General features: G+C 33.7%; 3 protein-coding genes across 4 annotated transcripts; 1 reads left to right on the top strand and 2 right to left on the bottom strand.

Moving 5' to 3' along the window:
• Positions 1–2,143: 2,143 nt before the first annotated feature.
• LOC131936893 (transmembrane protein 203) lies at positions 2,144–5,096 on the bottom strand. Its single transcript, XM_059293997.1, has 3 exons — positions 4,468–5,096; positions 3,027–3,282; positions 2,144–2,903 (listed from the first exon to the last, which is right to left on the bottom strand). Exons 2-3 carry the CDS (start codon positions 3,258–3,260, stop codon positions 2,736–2,738), a joined length of 402 nt encoding a protein of 133 aa, XP_059149980.1. The 5' UTR covers positions 3,261–3,282; positions 4,468–5,096; the 3' UTR covers positions 2,144–2,735.
• A 326-nt stretch (positions 5,097–5,422) lies between these two features.
• On the top strand, positions 5,423–13,900 carry LOC131938183 (protein arginine N-methyltransferase 9). 2 transcript variants are annotated; one of them, XM_059296098.1, is made up of 14 exons: positions 5,423–5,953; positions 6,040–6,282; positions 6,462–6,641; positions 6,743–6,848; positions 7,005–7,081; positions 7,243–7,414; positions 7,545–7,752; positions 7,865–8,016; positions 10,117–10,308; positions 10,419–10,795; positions 11,012–11,171; positions 11,568–11,760; positions 12,098–12,420; positions 12,554–13,900. In XM_059296098.1, the coding sequence occupies exons 1-14, from the start codon at positions 5,454–5,456 to the stop codon at positions 12,767–12,769; spliced, it is 3,099 nt and encodes a 1,032-aa protein (XP_059152081.1). In that variant the 5' UTR covers positions 5,423–5,453; the 3' UTR covers positions 12,770–13,900. The 2 variants fall into 2 exon arrangements, with proteins under 2 accessions (XP_059152081.1, XP_059152089.1); XM_059296106.1 differs by having other exon boundaries at positions 5,758–5,953; positions 6,111–6,282.
• A 55-nt stretch (positions 13,901–13,955) lies between these two features.
• Positions 13,956–21,138, bottom strand: LOC131938172 (transmembrane protein 184C). Its single transcript, XM_059296089.1, has 10 exons — positions 20,769–21,138; positions 19,332–19,368; positions 18,496–18,633; positions 18,142–18,209; positions 17,949–18,023; positions 17,678–17,771; positions 17,434–17,546; positions 17,153–17,255; positions 16,818–16,992; positions 13,956–16,502 (listed from the first exon to the last, which is right to left on the bottom strand). Exons 1-10 carry the CDS (start codon positions 21,020–21,022, stop codon positions 15,682–15,684), a joined length of 1,878 nt encoding a protein of 625 aa, XP_059152072.1. The 5' UTR covers positions 21,023–21,138; the 3' UTR covers positions 13,956–15,681.
• Positions 21,139–25,930: the final 4,792 nt, after the last annotated feature.

Raw genomic sequence — 25,930 nt, 5'->3', positions numbered from 1 at the left:
AATGCGCGGGTGGAATGGGGGTGGGGGAGTTGCGGAATGGACGATTTTGTGGACCAAGGGAGGTTATGTCGGTTCCATATGAGTTATGTAATATGAGTACATAATCAGCTGTAATTAACTTTGGCAGTAAAAAAAAATCATAAAAATACCACACTACAATTGTACCCCCCCCCCCCTTCTCCCCCCCCCCCCCCCCCCTAATTCAGTTATTTTTTTTTTGTCCAACACCAACATATTTATGATTTTTCTTTTACTCAACAGCAAACATTTTCTCAATGAATAAAGTAAAATAGGCCCACTATAAAAAAAACTAGATCTATTAGCGATAATGATTAATGTAGGTAGGCCTATACAAACAATGTATACAACAAATTTTAGAATCTAAATCAAAATAAGGTAATTGCTATTGAAATCATAGCTATAGACCTATGAATTATGCTTTGAGAAAACCAAGCTTTTTAAATTCTTGTGGACATACAAATTGGTTGAGATGGGGGTGGGGAATAGTCCCAGACCAGACTTGGTAAGAGGGCAAAAAAATCCTAACTTTGTTTTAAAGTTTTTATATTCAATTTCCAATGTCTGTGTCAGATCCTGTAATTCAATTCTAACCTACTTCTAATGCAGGGATTTCTTTTCAATAACATAGTGAAACTTTATCAGCTAGAAGTTGAAGTTAAACCTTTGGTCATGGTTGGTTGGTTTCTTGTTAGAAAGTGAACCATGGGCTAAAGAGGGGCAGTTAGTTGTCTTTTAGACAAGCTACTGAACAATTTTTAAAGCAAATATTTGTAGTCGTACATGGTTTCGACTTCTTTAAGAATGAATAACTAAAAGGTAGAAATTGAAACATATATAAAAAAGCTTTATAAAAATAAGCCTTTAAAAACTGAAATTAAGAACATAAAACAAACTTGCTTTCTTTAATAAAAGCATTGGTTGCTCAAGTGACCTCTTACATATTTTAGCGACCAATACTTTCATTAAAGAAAGCCATTTTGTTTTATTGTTATTTTCAGTGCATTTAAAGCTTATAAAGTTTTTTTTATATCTGTTTCATAAAATTGAAGTATAAATCTTTGACTGCCTATTATTATTCATTCTTATATAGCCTTTGAATGTTAGTTTAGTATACAGCCTTATTTATGCTACAAAGTAGATCTGAGGCTCATACACTCAATTTGAAGGCTCAACCACGTACATGTAATACAACTACTAACTGAACAAAATTATGAGAAACATGGGATGCACTAAAACTTCATAACTGCCCAAGTTACTCTACACCCTCCCGAAATTTCAAAATGCCCCACTCAAAATCACTAACAAAATATCTGAAGGATACATTTTTCTAGTTTTACATAACGTGTGTAGAGGAGTCCAGTGAAACTTGAATGTTGACTGCTATGTGGTGGATGGGGGAGTGGTGGAAATTACATACAGATACAGCCTATTTACAAGCACCACCCTATTTTGTTAATAACTGAAATCAAGACAACTTTAACCTTTAACACTTTAGAGGTTTAAAATTAAAATTGTGATATTTAAAAAATAACACAATGAAAATGATAGGCTAGGTTACAATAAAATACACTTTACTTAACATTCATAAATTAAAGTATGATTATTATAAGAAGATGGACTTAAACTATCTTTATTCTTAGGTAGAAGCTTGATTTAGAAGCAGAAGTGCTCAAGTCAGAACATGACAGAGCAACTCTTGTATAACCAGACAGATTGAAGCAAGTCCAATGATTCTAATAATAGTTAATCCAGTTTTTTAAAGTAACAATTAGCTGATGTCTACTGCAGATGATGATATACGATACACCAGATACTATTTGCAAATTTCCAATGATGACATACATCCCAGTTCACAGATCACAAGGAAAGACTAACATGAATGTGGAGTATAATAGTAGTCCAAATTTTAAGAGTTTTCTAAATAGTGCAGACAGTTTAAAAGTTTATGCATTGTTTGGGCATTCAGGTACTCCAAATTAATTTTCTAAATACACACTTAGGTAAATTTAGTTGTTTTAATGTATAGAATTAGAAATTATTATTTGAAGAATGTGTGAATCAAAATTAAGTCAATAATGTTGAGGTTTAATAGATGTAATTTTTTTTTTATTGAGAGCTCATATCTCCAAAAGTACATCACATCCCTACTCAATTACTTCTGTGACATAAATCTAAAGTATATAGATAATAAGCCATATTTCTTTTTTATCAAACTATAACAGCTCTAAAACAAAGCTGAATTCCAAGATGACTCCACATTTAAAATAGCACTAATAATTGTATATCCCACTAATATGACTATATACAGTGTATATAATTTAATGCTGCTAAAAATTGATAATAATCAAAAAATAAAACCAGGATATATAACGTTCCACTTCTTTGCATTTATTAAATATAAATAAGTCTAAAAATTTTGAGACAAAGTCAAATAAAAACTACAGCATTAAACTTACATTAACATTCTTATATTTATAATAATATATACAAAATATAATCATACTTAAAAACAAAATGATGTCATGAAAAAATATACAAATGTTTACTAAATGAAAATACTGAGAGATTTTGGTATTTTAAAAAATACCCACACAAAAGGCCTATTTCCATCATAATTATCAACAAAAATCAAAACATAAATTCTGAAGTTATCAACAATTTTAGTCAAAATTGGTCTTGCTTTTTTTTCTGGTACACTGTATTTATATAAAAGTCTAGTGCATTCTACATGCTCTAATCATAAGAATTTTTGAGAGAACAAACAGAGGAGCAAACACTTCAGAGCAGCTCAAGTTCCCAGTGACAAGCTTCTGACACAAAAGCAACTTGAAGGTGAAGATTAAACCAATGACTGCAAGAGAACTTGCCACACGTAAGCTAGCCTTGAGAGAAAAGTGAAGTTTGGCAATAAAAATATTCTTCTACAAACTGAACAGCAAAACACACTAATAGATATTTTTTTACACCTAGTTTACTTTAATAGTTAAGTAATTATGGATACCAACCTGCTTCAAATCAAATTCCCGATACTGTCTGACAAACACAATAAGGCAAAGGTAAGCATTCAAGCCATCACAAATAAAAAGAGGGGTGAAAATAATAGGCCAAGATGAATTCAGATGACCTTCAATCTTTGTTGCAACAAGTACAGAAAACACTAGTATTGATAATATATGAAGAAACAGCTCAAATGCAGTCATGCGTGTCCATTGTATAACTTCTTTTAGTCTTAACAACATGATGACTTAGTTAAACGGTAACCTGAAAAGACAGTACATAACACGTAAATTAAATTACTACAGCTAATTTTAAAATGAAACACAAAGCTATCATCAGTAGTTGTAACACTGTTATTTAAAAAGAACATACGGGACTTAAGATTTTTTGGCTTGAAAAAAATGGTGCATGTATTATGTAAGTAAGAAAAACTGAAATAACAGTCTAACAGGTAACATGACATATGTACTAGTTCACAGATCACAAGAAAAATTGCTTACGTGAATGTGGAGTATCATAATAGGACACATTCTTAAAATAAGCGTAATTAACATTTATTACTCTTACAGCTACCAATAATTTAGAATTTTAAATCTGTAGTTCTACATAAATTCAGATTGTTGTGTTATGGCCTGATATTATATTAGCGTGCCCGTTACATGTGAATTATAGATCTATATATTTCTAATGTTAAACTTGTTTGAAAAATATTGTATAAAATAGTTATTGGTCAAAACGCAATGTACTTCACTATGCGTTGAATGATATTAGTGACAAAGCAAAGAAATGACAAAGCAAAGAAATAACTAAAAAGCTAAAAATCCGACACATTTAAAATAACATAGGCTACCAATACCTATTAGAAAACCAAATTATATAAATTATTAGTCAACACAACACTGTATTAAATATTAAATGAACACACTGATTACGAAAATTAAACGATTCCTTTAAATGGTTCAATGGTATTTCTGTTGTTTTTTAAATTAATTTGTATTACTTTTGGCCGAGAAAATTGAATACATTTCATAGCGTACATCCCGATAAGTAGATCCATAGATCTAAATCATATTTGAATGAAATAGTAGTGAAAGCATGTTGCATGTGATGTCATTGTTTATTGCGTTCTTGTCACAACTATAAACACTTTTGCGGTTGCATAAATAAAAATAGTTTTTCTACATTCAAATATGCCTTTATTTTTATTTTACTTTACTTCTTTAAATACAATTTAGTTTATACATTTAAAACATCTAACATATTATTTTCAACAAAAGTCTGTATCAAGTTCTCCATATATCGCTGAAGATACTGAAATCATAGCCTGTAAAAATATATTTCTGACAGAGAGAGAGAAGTGTGCACATGGGCTTTTATACATTAGGATTTTTTAGTTACCTCTAAAGTGACTGAAAAATATAAATCTAGATTGCATTATTTGATTATTACCTGAGTAGCAGTTTAGTTAGTAGACTGTACTAACTTGGTGTACCTGTACTCAACTTTTGAACTGACAGAGAGATTGTACTACTAGCTAGTCACACTATCAGGAATGTCTGACACTACTCATTTACTCAGGAATCAGTACTGAAGTAGAAACGTACTAACTGAACTATCATTAATTATATGGCATCATAAGCCATATGGTCAGAATGACTCAGAAGTAGTCAGTATGGACTATGGCTGGGTTGTGACGTCGTGATGACTGTGTTGTCGGAATAGCACTAGATCTACTACTCTCTACAACTGTCTACATTTACATCTAAAAACAATGACAACACTCAACTCACTGATCTGCTCATTTATTAAAATTAATTTAAATTTTAATATTTTAAAAATTTTTAGGTCCTAACCAAACATTGAAACAACAGTGGAGTATTTTTTTTTCCAACTTTAGACTAAAAACTAAAAGGTAATAAACTAAGAAGAATCTAGTAAAAGTCTCTAGAATCTCAGTCTCAAATTAATCTAAAGTAGTAGATCTATATGCCTAGGGCCTAGATTAGGCCTCTAGATTTATGATTTAACTAGGCGGCCTATTGAATTTTGATTTTTTTTTTACAGAATGGTTGTATTTAGTCTAGTATTTGTTATTGTAGAGTTCTTTATTACAGCGAAATCAAGAAGTATTTACATCCTGTTTCGATAAATTTAAAATAATAATGAATAGTTTCGCAAAATTTTAAATTGATATCCGATTTTAGTAAATTTATAGCTATAAAGAAATTTTTCTAGATCTAGTAAATTTTAAGATATGAATAATCAAATAATGTATTTTATATTATACCTGCAACATAGCTAAAATGTCTAGCAACTGTTGCTTTATTTTATTTGAATTGTATCTTTATGACATTTTTGGTCCTAAATCTTTATAAATATTATTACTAAAAAAATGGCAGCCCCCTACTCTTGATTATTATTTGACTATCAGCACTATGGAAGACACCGAAACTGATACAGATTCATGCTCTGAAGAAACGAGTAGCTCCTCAGGCGAGAATGAAATGCAACCATCATCATGGACGTATATTTGCAAATCCATAATTGATCTAACTAACTCTGGAGAGTATATAGACGTTGAAACTGTATGCAAATCAGCAGAACAGGCATTTTATAATGAAGATCCAGTCAGTTCATTGAAGCTTTTTTCGCTTGGTTTAAAACAGCACACTGACAAAAGAGAGATGAACACGCCAAGACATAGAAGTAGAATGTGTTCAAATAGCATTCCATTAGAATTAGATATTTTGAACAATGTTTGTCTGGCAATAAATCAGTGTGCTCTGTATGTTGCGAAGGATGAGACAAAGAATGTGAATTTAACAATAACTAAGCAAAGTATAAAGCAAGCCATAGAGAGTATTTTGAATAGTTATGAAAGACTATCAGCTGTCACAACGCAGTTATTATGCAGTGCTGCATCATTATTTTTCAGGTAGTGAACATAATTTATTTATTAGGGTGTAGTGTTGGTAAATCGCAAAACACAAAATGTTACTCTTTACTTATTTTCCATTTCAGTTTGAAAATTTTTGAAAAAAGTCTACTTTTGGCAACTAGGGCACTTCATTCAGAACCGTCTTCAATTTTAGCCCAAGAAACCTATGAAAATATGTGCTGTCATCTTGTTGAGAGATGGCACTTTATAATGCTGAATGACAAGTCAAGGAACCAAGCCTATCAAAAAGCTCTGTGTAATGAAATTAGAAAATTTAATCAGAAGATAGCAGTCTGTGATGTTGGGTGTGGAACAGGGTTATTAAGGTATATGCAGTATATAGGCTATTTTAAAAAGTATTGTAATGAAAACTTCTGTTGGAGATCATTCTTGAATATGTAAAGTATTTATTTTCAAACTTTTTTGTTAATGTTTAGAGGCCTTTTCTTAGAGTTCAGTAGCTATATTTAATGTGCATTATGATGATTTAATTCTTTTTTCTCAGTCTAATTGCTAGTCAAGAAAGTAACTGCAGTCATGTATTTGCCATTGAAAAATCATCTATTATGTGTAATGTAGCCAATGAAGTGTTTAGAGCAAATCTAGTTGAAGATTGTATCCACAAAGTGAAGGTTATTAATAAAATGTCTACTGAAATGCGGATCCCAGTCCATATGCCACTTAAGTAAGTTGTTATTGTGAAAACCTATAACTGTTTTAAAGACTTGTTTATAAACAGCAACATACTGTGTTAAGACGTCTTAACTATGTTTTTAAATTATTTAGAGCAGATATCCTAGTTACAGAAACTTTCGATGCAGGTCTTTTTGGTGAAGGCATCTTACCTACTCTTTGTCATGCATGGTCCAATTTATTAAAGAATGAGCAGGAAGTAAGTTTTATTTATATAACTTGTTATTGTAAATCACATTGTACAGAGGTTACATTACATAGAGGCTGTGGTTGACATTTTTAGTGCAGTTTGAGAAGTTAATGTCTGTTTTATATTTCTTTGATGTGTTTTAAAATAATTCTGTTAACATTGCAGAAAGGAATGGTAATCCCAAGAAAAGCTACATTGTATTTGCAAGCCATTGAATCTGATTATATTTGTAATGAAAATAGGTAATAATATCTAAATATATAAACATATTGTTTATTGATTGTCATTTTTATCTTAAATGATAATATAACTATATCCTTAATTAATAAATGAAAAGATTTTTTAAAGATGTTTTGATGATTTGTGTTGTTTCAAACTGATGTATTTAATATTTTTATTTTAGATTTGCAGGACAATTTTGTGACCTCAACCTTAGTGATATCATCATCTGCAGTACTATCGGAATGTGTGATTCAGACCCCTACACGACACATGATCTCAAACATTTGCCTGGAGGATACAAAAGTTTATCTCCCTGTATACAATTTATGGATGTAGATTTCAACAATCCTCAAGTAAAAAAATATATCTTTGTTAAAAGTTATTTTAAAATTATAATTATGTAATAGATAACAATTAATTTTAAAGAGGTTTTATGAATATTTTTTTGGTATTTCGATAAGAATATCTTTGACCTAACTTTAGGATCTGCATCAATTAAACCAAGGAATAACAAAACAACTGTGTGTGAATATAGTTGAGGACGGAAGACTAGATGCTTTAGCCATGTGGTTTTCCTTAGACCTGAGTGATAATGTTCAAATCTCAACCCACACCAACTGTAATGGCTGCTGGGAGCAGGCTATCTTCTCTGTTCACACTCCCAAAGCTATAGAAAAACTTGAATCTAGAGGTAAAACTTTGAAACTGTTTATCATGTTCAATAGAAAAATATGAAAATCTTGTATCATAAATTTACAAAATCTGACTCTCATGTTATGACAAATTGATAATTTTTATCTCAGAAGGTTCGAGGTTGAATCTAAATGTCTACAAGGGAGACAATATTAATGTTGTTCAGTGTGTGAAGGGAGGGAAGCTTTGCATGACTGTTAGTGATGTAATACAACTGACCAGCAAAGAAAGTCAGCCACCTAGTCTTAGTGATGTCCCAAAGGTAATTTGTCTTTGATCAGCCATTAGTAGATAACTACACTTGTGGACAAGTAAGATGACTCAATAATTATAATACATTGTTTAATGTTTAGCTCAACAATAACCCAATCATATAGAGTCCTTGCAAACACGTGACCTAAATCACGTGATACCTACGCCCGCCGCCACAGTGGTGTACATCAGACGTAAACACAATCAGCTGTTCGCCAGCGCTGGACGTGTTCACCAGCGCTGGACGTGTTCACCGTATGTAAAGAATTGCGCCCGCGGAAAAATATGTTAAAAAACTTGAACTCTTAGGAATTGAAGATCCTTATACAGTTATTGACAGTTTCGTGGATAATATAAATATGTGGCCGAAATTTCTAAATAAAAATACTGTTAGTAATACCGTTTGCGTTTAGAGTTTAAGTAGACGAAGCTGATCAAATGCAGTAAGAGGTTATCTACTGTAGCAAACGTGAGACTACTTAACTCCTACAAAACCCACACTACAACGGCTAATATAATCCATGGGTAATAACCAATCTGGATAGCATGTTATACAATTTAAGACCCTTATAATCCAGCAGGGAAGTAATCAGACACATTAATACTGACGTTCAACTCTCATAATGGCTGCCCCCACCTGTATCTAGCCCACAATAAAACCAAAGAGGAGTCTGCCCTGCCCTCCCCTGAAAATGTCTCACCTCCGTGATACCCAGCCCCACAGAGATAGTATTTCTTATATAATTTTGACCCTCAGGGCCCAGCAGGGAGAACAAAGGGGAAAGTCCCACTGCTCTCCCCTCAACACTTCTCACCTCGGTGTCATGTTATGTCATTTATAGCACACACGGCTTATCAGGGGAAAGCATTAAGGCATTAAGAATCTTAACTCTGGACAGCTACACACTAGTATACTAGCTACACACTAGGTGCCTACTGTAAACTACTAGACTGTAGGCCCTATGTAGACCTGCAATTGTATCAATTGTAGACTGGGTCCATTGTTATTATTCTAAACCATCTCACTTATAATGTTTCTAGCTTGATTTGTTTCTTTTATAAACAGTGGATTTAAAAAAAAAATTTAGCCTAATCATTAACCAAATAATAATAATGTGGTTATTTGTTGTTGGCTGGTATGATCTAGATTGTACTACTAGGCTACAAAAACTTAGTAGACCAATTACTAGATATGAATTTGAATTTAATTAAACTCAGTCCAGTATTAGATACATATTACTGTAAAAAGACAACAAAGTAGGTAGGCCTTAGTAATTTATTAAAGCCTTCTACTACAATAATATCAACTACATGCTTGTATAAAGTTTTTACAATTTAATTTAAGTAGCAGATTCTAGATCTAAGTCTAGTCATATAGGCCTAATCTATTTCAATTTCAGAAAATTTCGTTTGCTAAAAAAATGATTAGATAATAGAGCGAGATTTTAGATCTTAGAGACAATTAAATGCTTTATTAGGCCTATTATGACTACTTTTGATTTATTATGGGTGTATTTTGAATCGAATGTAGATCTAAAGTAATTAAATTTAAGTAAAGAAGTAGATTCTAGATTCTATGTCTACCCAGCGGAGCCAGGTATTAGGCCTACTGTTAGATCTTATTATTCTTATTAGCCTATTACTTTTGACTTTGTCTTTTACTATTAGTATTTGTGAAGGTCGAGCATATTTGTTTTATTAATAGTTATCTTTTATAATTAAAATGAAGTTTATTATTTTACTGTCCTTACATGAAACAAAGTATCGAGAACTGCATTTGATCAGATTCGGCTACTTTAACTCTAAACGCAAACAGTATTACTAACAGTATTTTTATTTAGAAATTTTGTCCACATATTTATTTATACGAAACTGTCAATAACAGTATAAGGATCTTCAATTCCTAAGAGTTCAAGTTTTTTAACGTATTTTTCCTTTTCCGCGGGTGCGGTTCTTTACATACGGTGAACACGTCCAGCGCTGGTGAACACGTCCAGCGCTGGCGAACAGCTGATTGTGTTTACGTCTTGTGTACACCACTGTGGCGGCGGGCGTAGGTATCACGAACGGACGTGACGTCATATGAAAGAACTCTATTGAATGTTGTCAGCTGTTTAGCAACCCTTTGGATTGGTGTAGCCAACAAGTATACTGCTTGAGTGACTGGGAAGTTATTAACCTCAACAACAACAACTTGCACAATCTAATATACAACTGTCTAAGGAAGATTATCTCCAAACCAAGGACAATTACCTTAGATTTTGTTCATCTTAATCATGGATTCTCTCCCATGGTTTTAGCAGTAAGTATTGACTTTTAAAGCTGTTTTTATTAATACACAAAGCATCTGAAAAATCTTATAAGAACAAGTATGCTCATACTTTTAACATGTTGGTTATTTAACATCCCCAGGCCTCAAAACTAGGCTATGATCACTGCACAGCTATTTCCCACAACCCCATTCATTTATCACTGCTGAAAACACTCATCACAGAGTGTTGCCTTCAAGACCATAGCTTTACTTTAGTGGAAGATCTTGATGGCTTCATTGAGATGCTAGACATCCCAGGGCAGGATGACTCAGAACTTTCATCTCAGCACCGCCCTGGGGAGGAACCAGATGGGGGTCAAGCAGGCCAAGCATCAGGCACAGGTCAAGAATGTCCCACAGGAGAAAAATCTTCCAAAGTGTCACCTGAAGCAGAGAAAACTGTTGTTTTCTTGTGTGATGTTGTAGACTTTCAAGGACGGATGGTGGAAAATTTGTCTGACCAACTCAAAGTTGCCAAGTAAATATAATTTATCATACATTTTTTGTATACTTATCCAAGCTTCTCTGCCCAGTAAAAAAAAAGGTGTACCATTGCAGTTAACTTTTTTGCCATGTCATCATTTTTTTTAAAATATTCCAAAACTGTTTATGGTAAATAAAATTGTAATCCATTGACATTATCAATATTTTAAAACTTTTTGTTTTCAACTTTATTGATTGTTTCTATTAATAGGTATTGTATGTCTAACTACGTGAAAAAGACAGTTCTACCATACTGTGTAGAAGTCTTTGGTGTGTTGGTGGAATCGGAAGATTTACTTCGCCTCAGTCGTATTCAAAATGATGACAACACACTTGGCTACAACATTGCTAGTTTTTTTAACAAATTCTCAGTAAGATTTTGGCTTTATTTTAAACTTTGTTCTGCATCCACATTTATCCTAAGTTACATTGATAACTTTCTTCTTTAACTGTATTAAGTATTAGCTCTAGACAAATGTCTATCTCCACAATTAAAAAAAAATAGTATGCATAGAGCATGAATGAAATTTTTAGATGTTGAATTCTGGTTAGAATTGGCAATCACCAAAACTGGGGAGGAAAGGGCATGCATGATGCTCTAAAAAAAAAGCTTTTAAAAAAAATGTTTATAAATTAATTTTACCATTTTTGTTTCAATCGACATCGGGAATTTATTTTTGTATTTTGTTTAACAAGTTAATTATTTTTTATGTTGGTATTATCTGTGTCACTGGTAATCCTTACCTTTATACTCTGTGTGTTTTCAGTCAAGTAACTACCAAGGCATCACTCTGAGCACTCTAACACACACAAAACTATCCAAACCTTTCAAGATGTTTACTTTGAATCTCACTAGAATGATGGATGGATTGAATGAAACTAAAGCTATTCCTGAAGACAATCAGGCAGGATGTAGTGTGACCAGCAAGACAGAGCTAGATGGGCCACTGGCCAAACAAGGCAAGAACTTTAACTGAAATTTTCTATGTTTACAAATCTTGTATCCTTTTAAATTGTGATTATTAAGATCTGTAGTTTCACATAGTTCAATTTGATTTTTTTTAACTATTGGTAGGTTTAATAAGTTATTAGAAAAACTTTAACACGAGACTAATAGACATGTTAATACACTATAGAAACAAATATTGTAGGACAATTTTATTTTTTCTGGAAGGTTGGAAAAGTTAACTCAAACCCCATTGAAATTTATAAATATTTGTGTATAGTTATTCAAGACTAATTTGAAATGAAAACAAGCAGGTCTTAAACTACTAGTGTATTCTTTTATTCTGAACAGGTACACATTGCAAGTCTGTTGGGCTGTCCTCTGAACATGAGCATGTTTTGGATCAGAACTTTACACCTCTCTCAGAACTACCTGACACAAGTGGACACGATGCCAACTCAAATTTTGTGTCTGACAAACTTGTAACCCAAGATAAAACTCATGCCAAGAGGATATCTTCAGAATTTGCAGTGGAGGGGAACTCTCTAGAAAATGAAAATGTTTTAGCAGATGGTATAAAACGAAGAAAAGTTAACCTGACAGACAGCCCTAGTAAAACATCAAGCTCTGTAACTGATGATGAAACAGAAATGGAACAACACAAACAAATAAAGGTAGATTTTTAAATGTTATATATTTACTTTGGTTATTTTCAACATTAGTTGTAGAAATATTTATTTCTGTTAAAAATTGCTTCTAGTAAAATATCCCTTTTTTAAAGTCTTAAAACTTTTTTAACCCCTTTAGGTCTCTGTTGTCAACCCTGGCTGTGTGACTGCCCTTGTCTATTGGTTTGAGCTTCATATCTCACCCACAGTGAGAGTTAACACCCTTGACAGCCATCTGCACTGGCAACAGGCAGCAGTGATGGCCAACAGGAAATGGAGCGTTGACACAGGGGACATATTGGATTTGAGTTGTAGATTGGCTAATTCTGCCATCAATTTCAACATTAACAAATAACTTGTCCTTTCAGTTAAGGCATTCGCCTAATTATTTTTTATGGTGGAGAAATTATTTTAAAATGTCATTCTTTATTTTATCAATAAATCTACCTTCAATTAAATATTACTTGTCATATTGAACTACCAGGAATACTACTGACAAACTTTACAACTTTATTTCCAGCATTAGAAATTTGTGATGAAATCTTATTTATTAAGTGTTCATGTAATTTTTAATAATTGAATTGCTGTTAAGAAATTCTCTGTAAATAGACTTTAATTTCTACAATTAGTCATGTAATATATGTATATAATCACTTCAAAAGAGTCATGTTTATATCCTAATTGGTAATTTCAGGTAATCAAAATATACAAAATTCTGTTTAAATCTTGATTGAAATATCAAACATTGGTGATATTAACACTAGGGTGGGTGTGTTCAAAAAGACCATGTGATCAATAGCCAGATAGATCTAGTTCTATTTTTAATAAATTGTTAACTAGGACCTTACCCAGAGCCAGCAACATTATTCATCCATATGATCTTTTAAGTGATCAAATATGTTCATGTTATTTCATGTTGAAAGGTTTCATTTTTATTGATCAATCTCGGGTAAAAAAAATTATGATATATATCATTGTTCTGGTTGTTGAAGCATTTTTGCCAGTTATCGCCAGTTTATTAAAGCATTTAAAATAATCTGACTTTCAGAATTTTTACTTTAAGTATTAATCTGTTAAATTATTTATTTCATGCCAGTACATAGTTTTGTTATACATTTATTTACAAATTAATTATTTTGGTTTGCATTTGATAAAAGAAAGCAAATTTATTTTATTTTTTATAATTTTCAGTGCATTTAAAAGTTTATTATTGTAAAGGTTTTTCTTTTTTATTATATTTTCTACTTTTTACTAACATAAATTTTTAAAATAAAGTATTTAGTTGATCTTTTAGTTGTTTTTTTTTGTATTCTGTTCTTAGCAATACGTACAAGACTAAAAATATGTGCTATAAACTATCAGTTCATGATAGCTAAAAGACAATTATCAGCTTCTTCTTAGCCCGCTTTTGTTGTCAGGCATGTGAACCATCCATGACCCACAGTTCACAAACCCACAATAACTGTCCGCTAAATGGAAGCTTATAATAAAAAGTATTACTTTTTTATATAAAAAAATAAGAGCAACAAAAAAATCTTTAACAACTTTATTTACATGGTTTGCACATTATTTATCTAGTCCTACATAAAATAAAAACATTTGATATAGCATTACGTATTTACTATAGCCCATGAATGGTAAGCATAAAAATGTAACCATCATTAAAGTAATATGTCATTTTGTTGTGTCGGATAAACATTTCTTTTACTTTCAATAGTTAGCCATTAAAGTGTAATCGAAACATGTTTTCTTAAATTTCATTTTGGTTAGTATTAGTTATAATGTGGGAGTATAATTAATGAACATAATCATTTATTTAATCGTGCTTTAAATACTGATTTAAAATGTTATTTACATACAGCATATAAAATTCTCTTTTTTGATTCTACCAGTTTTTACAAATTTATTCAATTATTTAAAAAAATATTATTACTTATTACAAATAAGACAAAAATCAAGCAACAAAATATATTACAATCAATCAAAATAAAACTTGAGACATTCATATGGTATGATTATTTTGAAAATTATTAATTACCAATTATAATTTCAAATACTTTTTCAGACGATACATAAATGAATTTTGTAGACACATTTTAATGCACTTGTAGAGATCACATTATTGTACTAGGCTATTTTTTTTGTTACTTTTTAAATTATATGTTTAAAATATTCATATTCAGATCATAACTGAATTGTTGAAAAACTCATATTTAAAAAATATAGAAAATATTTTTTTAAATGTTACATATTTATAAACAACTGAAGCAGCGGTACCATATTAAACAGTGAAATGTTTATCAAGAGGCATACTTTAACATTTCCTTCTTTAATTACTCCCTACAGAAAGCAATCTGCAAATGATAAAAAATTCTTTGCCTGGGCACAAGCAAAATAAATATGCATTATTATGTGAAATTGAAAGACATTGAGTATTTTTAAAAATTGATGTAAAGCACTTGCATGAAATATATATATAAGAATAACTTTAAATGATGAATAAATGTTTTGTCAGTCAAGTCCAACCAAGCCCTGCGTCAAAATTTAATTTCTGAAGTACATTATCAAGTCTAAGCCACTGTCGTGTAAGATTGTGCATGGTCAGAATATCTTTTTCTAAGAGAATAATGAAGAGCTAAAAAAAGTTGCTTATAACATATAATGAAAAAATTTAAAAATATTAGTTACAAGAAAATTACTATTCCAAAAGAACTTTTTCTCTAACGGTCTTGGAAGGTGTAAAATTACCTGAGGTATATTTTAAAAAAACTAAAGTTAAAAAAAACATTAACATTTTAATAAATAATTTTTTTTAAATACAAATGTGTATAAACTGTGAGATTGGTGAGTATCAGCCACCTTAGTTGGAATAATATTCAACATCTGTGATTGCTATCTGGGTTTCCCTAATTTACAAGGCTTGCAACTCTATCAATCTTGCCATGCACACTAAATTAACAGTCACGTTATTGTCAAAAATATGTATTTCTGGTAGTTTAATCACACATGAATTACACACTTTTTTTACTCCATTGTTTGATTTTTATAGACATTTTCCTAACTTATAATAGAAAATATTTTTAAATATGAAAGCAAATTTAAAAACTACACACTAAAGAGTTTGTAACATGCATAGCAATTCTTTTAATTATAAGAAGCTTTTTTTTTTAATTTATATCTTAAAATTAAAATCACTCAACCTCAAATGTTCTTATTTCTGGTGGTATAAATGTTTGAAGGTGGATACTTGCACAAGGACAAGAAGAATCAAACAACCGGGTCATCGATTCTATTGTAGGTCTCAGGATGGGCACTGGGTGTTTCTTCTTGTTCAAGTTGTGTACTAATGGCGTTTTCTTCAACCTCAGCGTGTGTACTAGCAATTGATTTTTCTAGATCAGGTTGTGTACTAGCAGTTGTTTCATGTTGCTTGTGAGACTGCATGTCTGGTAAACTGAGACTTACTGAAGTTTGTAGCTGGGAAGCTTGTACAGAATCAGATTGATCCTCTGGGGGGAGACGTGACTCCTCTGAGGGGAGATGTGCCTCCTTCATTTGTGACTGTCCTGAACTGGGCGGGTTGTCAGGAAGAGATTTTCTATCCTCTTCATGAACATCTAGATGTTCAAATACACTATCATAGTTAGCCGTGATGTTTTCTGTTTGGTCAGATGAACTTGTGTCTAGATGATGCACTGTAACAGTAGTGTAATTATCCTTATTTACCACCTCAGATGTTGAAATCTTGTCCTGGTCAACTGCCCTGAGTGAAGGTTGATGTGCAGAACCACCAGGCTCATCATCCCCACTCTCGTAGGCCTTTAAACTTACTGACCTGGAGAGACCTTCAAGCTGAGCTTCAGTGCTGTTTTCAAAAATAGCATAATTGTTCATGCTAGAAGTGGATTTGTTAGCCGTGTCAAAGTCAGCCACACTGTCATCTTCAGCCATGACCGCTGGGTTTGCACTTTGAAAGTTGTGGGCAGGGTTTGGTGACCGACTGTTATCAGCAAGTAAAGGAGTTCTCTCTCCATCACTTTTCATTATCAAACGCTTACCGCGGTTCAAATTTTTCTGGATACCTTGTCCTTTAATGAAATAAAAAATGAATCATTTTTACTCCACATTAATTACTTTTTTTTTTCTAAAAATCTAACATTTTTAACATGCATATTCAAAATAATCCCCTTCAAAGTTTAATTTAGCTTGGTACTAGCAGATTTTTTTTGTAAACTATTACTTTTAATCAGCTTCAGATTGCCTTATGAACTGTAAATTGTATAAATAAGTGAATGTGATAAATTACAAACCACATAGTGAATTTGAAACAAAAGTAAACTAGTCATGCTGTGCATTTATAGGAAACCTCAAAGGCTCCTAGATGGAGGCTAGTTAGTACAAACCTATGTACTTGGCGTGCTCCACCACGTCCCCCGTTACATCCCTGACGTCCCACATAGACATGAAGGAAGAACAACAGTCCTGCTGGTCTGCTGCCATGTTTACAAATGGTTTGTGGGAAAATGAGAAATAGTGGGCAATGGCAGCTAAAAACATCTCAATGCAGATGAGAAAATCCTGCAAAAATTATTACAATAAAACTGTTTTACTAAAAGAAAATGAATTTTAAATACTGGACTTAAAATAAATAAAAATAATGTTCCATATGCGACTGAAAAGCATTTTAAAAAATCTTCTACCTACAAATCATTCATGATTGAGCAATGAATTAACATACCTGAATTCCTGTTGAAACCTGTTTGATGTCCTTGTAGAACACCCAAGCACCATTGGAAGGAATGACATTAGTTTTGGTGAGGACTGCTATAAACAGACCTTGCCTAGCAGAAATATTTTATAACACTTGATTTAACATTTGTCAGACCAAAGACATTTAATTTTCAATAGGTAAAGCCCTACAATTACATAACATTTTACTTTCCATTGTTGAAATGTATCTAAATAATAAGAAAACATTAAAATAACAAGAAAACTTACCAAAATAATAAGAAAACTTACCAAAATGACAAGAAAACCACAGCTTTAACACAAAGGAATTTGGGTACTGGCTTTAGTGGTTTCAGTTCATGTCGGAATGCTTTGTAAAACAGCACTAAACAGTACATAGCAAACTGTCAGAGAGACCAAGCACAGTTGTTTTAGTGCATTAATATCAAAGCTCAACAGCTAAATATTATGATTATAATGTTTGATAAAACATAATGGAGGATATAACAAGTTCTATTTACAAAAAAACACTCACAATTTGTGAAAAATTGCCAATAATGACAATATAAGACCAGGCAGTAGAAAAGTTAAAGTCTCCCTCTCCATACTTGTCACACATTTCACAGATGCTGTTTTAAGTAGGGTTTTAAAACATAAACAAACAACATAAAGCATTTCATTGTATATATTAAATATTCCCATGAAGAAAAGAAATGTAAAGATAAAAAAAAGTAAAATCAAATAAGTGGACACACATATAGAACTAAAATTATGAAATATTTAACAAACTGTTAGGTGTTACTTACAATGCAATGATAGTCATGAGAGGCCTGACAATGGTATACTGCAGCACACCATGTTTACATCTCTGAATAAACTTTCTGGAAAACAGCAGTAGGAATTTTTTACTTATTTTTACACACCTATGAAGTGATAATAATACTATTTATATATCTGCCTGTAAACCAATTTAAAAATCTGTATATACACTAAACTTACCTCCCATCACTGCAAGGTGGCAGCAAACAAAGGGGAAAAAGAAAACTTATTGGTGGTTTACTTTCAACCTAAAACAGGAAGTTAGAAAAACAGTTATTATGCCAAGCCTGTATTTATATAAGAACAATAAAAATGTATTTCAGCAGCTATACAAAAAGCAATTTTTTAATAATTATTATTACACTAAAAAATATATGAATTGTTCAAAAATAAATTCTCTGTGTTTATTTCTCTGGTGTTCAAATTCAACAATAAACTCTCTGTTTAGACTAATTTGTTAAACTACCAAACTAATTAAAAAATGGATAACTTAATTCAACAAACATCAATATAGAATTATATTTAGCTATTTACCTGTTCATCTATGTCAGGATATTCATGATAAAGGAATGACAGCAAATAGGCCATGAAATTATAGATAACATAAGCTTCATAACATTCTCGTAATGTGTCAAGGTAAATGGCTGCTTCTGGAAATCTAAGTGCAAACCACTAAAAGAAGAAAATTTCATTTCAACTTTAAGAATACCTGGTAGCCAAAGTTCTTGTCATATTGATTTGTTGTAAAAATATTTTTTAAATAATGCATTGTGCTGATTGTAAATGATAATTAATCAATATTAAGACTATGCCTAAAATATGCGCTCTGTGTATTAGGATATGATACTGTTGATTTCATTAATAAAATGTTTCGTAAAGGCTATTTCTAAAATACATAAAGTAGCCAGAGTAAAATAACAAGCAAGGGTAAAGCATATTATAGAGAATATATTAAATAAATCTATAGCCTATAAGCCAATATGTATAGTATAGAGTATAAATTTGTTTTAATCATTATCCATTAGCAATTTTCACAAGAATTTTCATTGCTGACAAAAATCTAGAGGGTGCGATTTTGGATGATATTTTGAGTCGTCCCTTTGAATCCCAGTCAGAATGGATCTTAATATAATAATACACTTAAACAAAAAACTTCAAATTTGGTATGATGCAGTGTGATAGAGTGGTACAATATGTGATGGCCACACCATAAGAAAGGATGTCTTTGCTTTTTCTTTTTTCAAAATTCGAATTTAATTTTTTCTCACTAGTGACGTGATTACGAGCATATTAAATTTAAATGCAGAGTGAGAAAAAAATCGCTAGTCACTATCACTAATGATCTTATAATTATAGTCAATCAAACTTACCGCATTCAAGGCATACACTGGGACCATCCATAAAACACTGTTAGAGAAGAAATAAAATAGTAGAAATAATATTTGAATTTATTTATAACATAGAGAAGACCAGGCCTAAAATAATTTTTTAATAAAATATGATTGGCCCACCTAGTACACTATGTACATAGTACATAATAGTTCATACTTCTACAAAGTCCAATACCAATGCAAATAGTCAATAGCATATATAATGCCATATATCTATATATATAATTCTCTTCTGGGATCAGTTAGAAAACAAGCTGCAAGCGCGCCTTTGCAGTCCCCTCTCTTCCTCTCTATCACTATCACCCCCACCCCCCCCCCCCCCACATGATCTGGTGAGCGGTGTTCACTCTGTTTACATTTTACAATCATAGAGACGGGTTTGGTGACGGCTATTAGGGGCAGATAATTTAGTTTGAAACGATTTTAAACTTAGAGGAGGTAACTAAGAGGAGGCTGCTTTCACGTGGGGGGGGGGGGGGGGGGGGGGAAGGGGGTTTAGTGTTTTTAAGCAAATATTTTCAGTGGCAGCATTGGTACTGTCGAATTCACAAATTATAAATTACTGAAAAGTAGAAAAAAAAAAACTAAATAGCAGCGTATGATACGCTGCGGGTCGGCTCGTTATATATAAATTATTATAGGCCTAGGTAAAATCACGATATAGCGTCGGAAATTATTGGGTAATGTTCGTTGAGTTTCGGAAACATTCGTTACTGTAAACCATAGTTTATTTGACCGTTGAAAGAAAAATAAAGTCAAGTGCATTAAATTAATGTTTTAACTTAATTTAATGTTTAACTGACAAAAAATAGAGACGATTAGTAAATCTAAATATTATTAATAAAGTCGAGTGTAGTAATTAATTATTTTTTTTTAAGAAACAGAAAAAACTTGCAGAAGATTTGCGACAACCAGCTCTAGTTCTGTTAGTAAATAAGACGATTAGATTTACTAAAGTTAAAAGTAGTAAGAATAACTAGAATAATGTTTAGTAGCAGCAATAATTAGCACATACACTTAAAATAATTAGAAATACAAAATAATTAGCAAAACAGTATTTAAATTGCAACTAAAATCAATCCTGGCACATTTTTCAACATTATGTATTAAAAATAATATGGCGGCAAATAAATGATGGTTTACAGTATTTCCGGTGGTTTCCGGAACGGCTCGACAGACTACCCCATGGTTTTACTGTTTTTTTACTGCTGTACAGTTCCGGAATAATAACCGACGCTATATCGTGATTTTACCTAGGCCTATGGCATATAATTATAATACTCACCCACCAACCTTTGTTACTTTGTTAGTGTTACCCCTCTATTGAGAGTCTATTGCCATCATTCATCATAATGATAATGGTTAGAACAGTTAGATATTTTAAAATTTAACATTATTTAATTTAAGTCCACTTACCGTATGATATGTCTTTGTAAATAGGGAGTCGTGTAGTTTAATACATGTTGAAGTATTCCCCAAAAGGATATCGGCAAAGCCATAAGCACAAACATCCCTCCAACAAACCATGCTTGAACGTGATCTGGTGCTCCTTTTTTCTCCAGTTCCCAAATGCACAGAGGTACGGCGATTACTAATAAAACTACATAAACAAGAATGACTACAAATCTAATCCATTTACGCCAAAGACTAAACAAAGCTTCACAGCCCATGTTACTGTGCACTTTGACCAGGAGAGAATTTTATTACAGTTCCTTTTCAGTTTTTGTTTGCACCAACTAAGACTACTGATACTGTTTACAATTCATGTTATTATAGTCTCCATTTTGTCGTCATGTGATTTAATCAGCCTCTTTGTAGACGGATTTCCCCAAATTAATTTATAAATAGATCTAGGTTCTTAATGACCTAATTAATTTTTTGCTTATTATTCAAGTTTAAGCTTAAAATTAAAAGTGAATTTTGTAATTTATGTAGTTTATTTTTATTTATAAAACTATAACTGGGCTATGCGTAGGCTACTAAATGCAGTTTTAAATTTGTTATAGGAGGCCTTTATTTTATTTTAACACTCCACATGACATGAACCGTCGATAAAACATTTTAAAAGAACCTATTTTTAGATCTAGACTAGACTAGATCTAGATTTTATTATTTCTATCTACAATCTACAGTCATACATCATACATAATTAGTCATACATCACGAGGAAACACTGCTGATTGCATTAGAAAATGTATCCTGACTATTAATCTACTAAATAAAAAACATTTCGCTAAAAATTATATTGTTAAAAGTAGGTTTAATAGACCTCAAAAATAGTATGGGATTAACATAACATACATATCCAGGGTCTACTTAATTTGAAAGAACTCAGGCCTATTTGAGAATTTTACAAGCAAATCGAGATCAAGATTATGTTGGCCGCATTGATCTTTTTTAAGGGACAAAAAGAAAGCAACAAATTCAATTTAAAAATAACCAGATTTCTATTTAAAAATCCAAAGTGTGACATTACAGTTTCCTCGTCACACTCTACATCGTCACAAGAGTCCGCCTCCTTCGCCCTCATATGTAACCCAGTTACATATACCCTCAACCGTAGTCTGTTACTAATGTAACCATTCAAAATACAACTGATCAACACTACTAATCTATCACTCAAATAACATACATTAAAATAAAATAATGCCGATCGGTGTCGTCACTAGGTCGGGTACTTATCACCCAGTGCGATAACTGAGGGTCTCGCCGGCAGAGGCGTAGCGACCCTTCCCGGGGACAGACTTTTCGATTTGCACCCCCCCCTCAAGATTTCGATTTGCACCCCCCCCCCCTTAAACTTTCGATTGATTTCGATTTGCACCCCCCCCTCAACCTATCAATTTATTTTTCCAACCCATTTTGGCGCCCCCTAAGGTCGGCGCCCGGGGACATATGTCCCCCCCCCCCTCGCTACGCTACTGCTCGCCGGACCCCTAAAATAATTTATCAATATCGATTTGGTGTCAACCACCTGCCCTACAATTATTTTTATTTATTTTTTACTTTTAATGGATAAAACATTTTGATGGTACATTTTAAAAATTTCGATTTTGTTTACCCCTAAAATTGGCGCCACCCGGTGCGAACCGCACCCTTCCCTCTCCCAATGTCACTTCACTTAGTCCTCTTTGCTCCTTATGGAGCATAGGGCCTCCACCATTTCCTTCCATTTCTTCCTATCCTCGGCTAATTTTGACATCTCCCAAGACATCCCTGTTGGCTTCAGTTCTTCAAGAAGACTCCGCCTCCAGGTCTGTCTTGGGCGCCCTCTCTTCCGCTTTCCCTGAGGGTTCCACTCAAGCGCTTGGCGTGTAACATTTGTGTGAGCCTTTCGCAGTGTGTGACCCACCCAGCGCCACTTCCTCCTTCTTATTTGCACACCAATAGGCTCCTGCCTAGCTTTCCTCCATAGTTCCAAGTTCGGCACTTTGTCCTGCCATCTCAGTTTCAGTATCTGTCTAAGGCATCTATTCATGAGGGTCTGTATCTTTGCTGTGCTTGCCTTGGAGACTCTCCATGTCTCTGCTCCATACAGCAGAACTGCCTTGACATTAGAGTTAAATATCCTAATTTTTGTGGTAATGGAGATGGCCGAACTTTTCCATATGGGTCGCAGGACTGTGAAAGCGCAGCGGGCTCTATTAACTCTAGCGCGTATGTCCTCCTCTGTGCCTCCCGTTTTGCTGATCTTGCTGCCAAGGTAGACAAACTCTTGCACATCATTTACCTGTCTTCCGTCTATTGTCACTGGAGCCTCCTGTTTATTGTTAATTCTCATCATTTCTGTCTTTTCTTTGTTGATCTTGAGACCTATGCGCTGCGAGATGGCTCCTAATGCATCAACTTTTTCTTGCATGTCCTGTAGCCTGTGCGAGAGTAAGGCAAGGTCATCTGCAAACTCCAGATCTTCTAGTTTCCCCGTGAGTGTCCACTGAATACCTTTTCCAGAACTGGCATAGGCTGTGCGTGTCACCCAGTCTCTCCCAATGTGATGCCTATAAATTGTTCTCTACCACCCTACCATCATATGTAATCAGAGGCGTAGCGACCCTTCCCGGCGCCCGGGGACAAACTTTTCGATTTGCACCCCCCAGATTTCGATTTGCACCCCCCCCCTCAAACTTTCGATTTGCACCCCCCCCCCTCGAGATTTCGATTTGCACCCCCTGAACCTTTCAATTTATTTTTCCAACCCATTTTGGCGCCCCCTAAGGTCGGCGCCCGGGGACATATGTCCCCCCCCCGCCCCCCCCCCCCCCCTCGCTACGCTACTGTATGTAATAACAAAAAAATAAACCATCCTGCGCTAATTGTGTTTTAATTAGGGTACATAGGGCCTATATAAGATACGTACAATACTTGGGCTAAGTGGCTACATACACAGCGATATTTTGCTGCAAAATCAACTAAGCTTGAAAAAAAGAGTTTTTTTTTAAATGTACCTTTAGTTATTGACGATAAAGATTATTCTCTTTCAACGACTTATCATCCTATGCAGTTATTTATAGCATCACAAGCGTTTTGCTCTAATGCATGGGTTCCCAAACTGTTGGGGTCTCGACCCCAGGGTCGCGATCAAGGGCTTTCTGAAGGGGAGGAGGGTCGCCAAATGGTAGACAAAACCCTAGCAATGAAAAAAACAAACATAAATATTTAAAAGAATATCTTAAATTTGGTTCTACTAACATCAATGAAAATAAAATAGAGAAGAAACAATGCGTACTGTGCAAAGTTGTTCTAGAGCCTATGAAACCTTCATATAGCTAAAACGTCATTTTGAGAAGAGTCATTCAAAACACATAAAAAAATATATGAAGTTCTTTCGTCGGCATAAAGCTAGTTGCGAACGTCATAGACTTGATCGAACAGGATGTTTTCACCAAGGAAACACAGCATTAGTGCAAGCATCCTATGCAGTCGCATTAGAAATTGCCAAGCAATATAAAAAAAAACACAATAGGAGAAAATGTCATCAAACCCTGCATGTTGAAGATAGTGAAATTGTTTGCCATCTATGTTTGGGTCAAAATCGGGCTGTCAGAAAAAAAAGTAAAAATTTAGCTTTCTAACCAACGGGAATCCACTGTATGCCCTCGTCAGCAGAGTTTCTTCCAGGCATCCAGAGTTTCTTCCAGGCATCTACCCCCCCCCTCCGAACGAGATAGAATTTATATAGTAAAAATTTACTTTTAATAGTGTCCGCCCCACCCCCCTGAAAATGTTGACCGCCCCCGAAAATATCAAGTACCCCCCCCCCCCCCCCCGAGAAAAAAGTCTGGAAGAAACACTGCAGGCATCTAACCCGACTTTTTTTTTGAAATGGCGCTTAGACATGAATTCTGATCACTAGGTTTTGCTTGTGTGAGCGGCTGGAGTGTATTTTTATTATTTGTAACTTAGAAGGCGAATGTATCGTTTCGTTTCATGTCGTAAATTGTTCGTAATTTTTAGTTGTGTAGTCCCGTATTATGGCGCCGCTGTCTCACTGTTTATGTCCCTGGTTATAGCTAGTTTATATATATTTCGTTTATATTGTTGTCATTGTTTATATTAAGTGTCTTTTTATAATATTCTGTTGCATGTTTCGTCGTGTTTGGTTTGTTATCCGTGAATTAGGGACTATTTGTTTACGAGTAGTGTGTGAGGTGTGGGGAAGTCGGTTTCCGGCTTGTTCAACTCTGTCTTTTGTGTGGAAAGCCGCGGTGAAGAGAGCAGGCAGTCTCTCTGGTCATCCAGTGAAAAGAATAGCAAATTCGCACCATCCAGTCGTATTTATTTTGTGTTCGTCTTAGTCCTGGACGTAGTCCGAAATTGGGTGTTTTGTTTGATGTAAAAAGTTTGTTTCGTTTGGTTCTGTTTTGTCAGTTTTTATCTGTTCTTTTTTTATAACTTTTGGTTCCATGCAATAAATTTTATTAAATTGTTAAAAGTTTTGTTTTATTTTAGTAGCTTATTATTTAGACTAAGGTTAGGGTTTAACCACTGTGGGTTCTACCACGGTTGCACTGACCGGACAGATTAGTTAAGCCTAGAAGGGTAGATTGTAGGTATCCCCCCCCCTAGCAGGGCCCACAAATTGGTAGCACGAGTGGGGTCAGTGCTTTAGTCTAGTTAATTTTTTGTTTTTCTTTTAGGGCTAGTGTAGCTTAGATAAATTTTTTTGTTTTGATAGGCCCTTTTTGGAACCATATGTGTTTAGTTTTTGTTTAGTGTAGGAATTGTTTGTAGTCTTAACACCCAATTCGGACGAGATGGCGGAGGTGGCACAAACCATCAGCATCGTTCCACCCAGGGAGATCCTCATCCGGAAGTTTCATGGGGACAGCCACGGCTATGAGGTGGAACGATTCATTGACGAGGTCCAGTCTCTCTGGAGGGCCAGAAGAGACGTCTCAGTGGAAGAGAGGAAGGACCTTCTCTGGCAGTACCTGGGGGAAGCTGTGAGAGAAGAACTGAGCTGCAGGGGAGATGACCTGCAACGTGACCCAGAGGCCTCCATCAGGCTCCTCCGAGAAGTCTATGGGGAGAAGAGGAGCGTCTCCCAGCTAATGGCGCAACTCCAAATGGTTGTGCAG

This window comes from Physella acuta, unplaced genomic scaffold, assembly GCF_028476545.2.
Source record: "Physella acuta isolate Inbredline_101_S28 unplaced genomic scaffold, ASM2847654v3 ptg000017l, whole genome shotgun sequence".
In the NCBI taxonomy this organism is placed as follows: domain Eukaryota; kingdom Metazoa; phylum Mollusca; class Gastropoda; family Physidae; genus Physella; species Physella acuta.
The sequence above is the reverse complement of the archived record's forward strand: the minus strand, read 5'-3'. Positions and strand labels throughout refer to the sequence as shown.

Coding starts and splice junctions, on each gene's coding strand:
- LOC131936893 (XM_059293997.1), bottom strand. CDS start 3,260: ATGTTGTTAAGACTAAAAGAAGTTATACAATGGACACGCATGACTGCA. Junction 2,904..3,026: donor GGGAATTTGATTTGAAGCAG/GTTGGTATCCAT, acceptor TTTTCTCTCAAG/GCTAGCTTACGTGTGGCAAG.
- LOC131938172 (XM_059296089.1), bottom strand. CDS start 21,022: ATGGGCTGTGAAGCTTTGTTTAGTCTTTGGCGTAAATGGATTAGATTT. Junction 17,547..17,677: donor TTGGCAATTTTTCACAAATT/GTGAGTGTTTTT, acceptor TCTCTCTGACAG/TTTGCTATGTACTGTTTAGT. Junction 16,503..16,817: donor GGAGCACGCCAAGTACATAG/GTTTGTACTAAC, acceptor ATTTCATTAAAG/GACAAGGTATCCAGAAAAAT.
- LOC131938183 (XM_059296098.1), top strand. CDS start 5,454: ATGGAAGACACCGAAACTGATACAGATTCATGCTCTGAAGAAACGAGT. Junction 6,283..6,461: donor TGTGGAACAGGGTTATTAAG/GTATATGCAGTA, acceptor CTTTTTTCTCAG/TCTAATTGCTAGTCAAGAAA. Junction 12,421..12,553: donor AACAACACAAACAAATAAAG/GTAGATTTTTAA, acceptor TAACCCCTTTAG/GTCTCTGTTGTCAACCCTGG.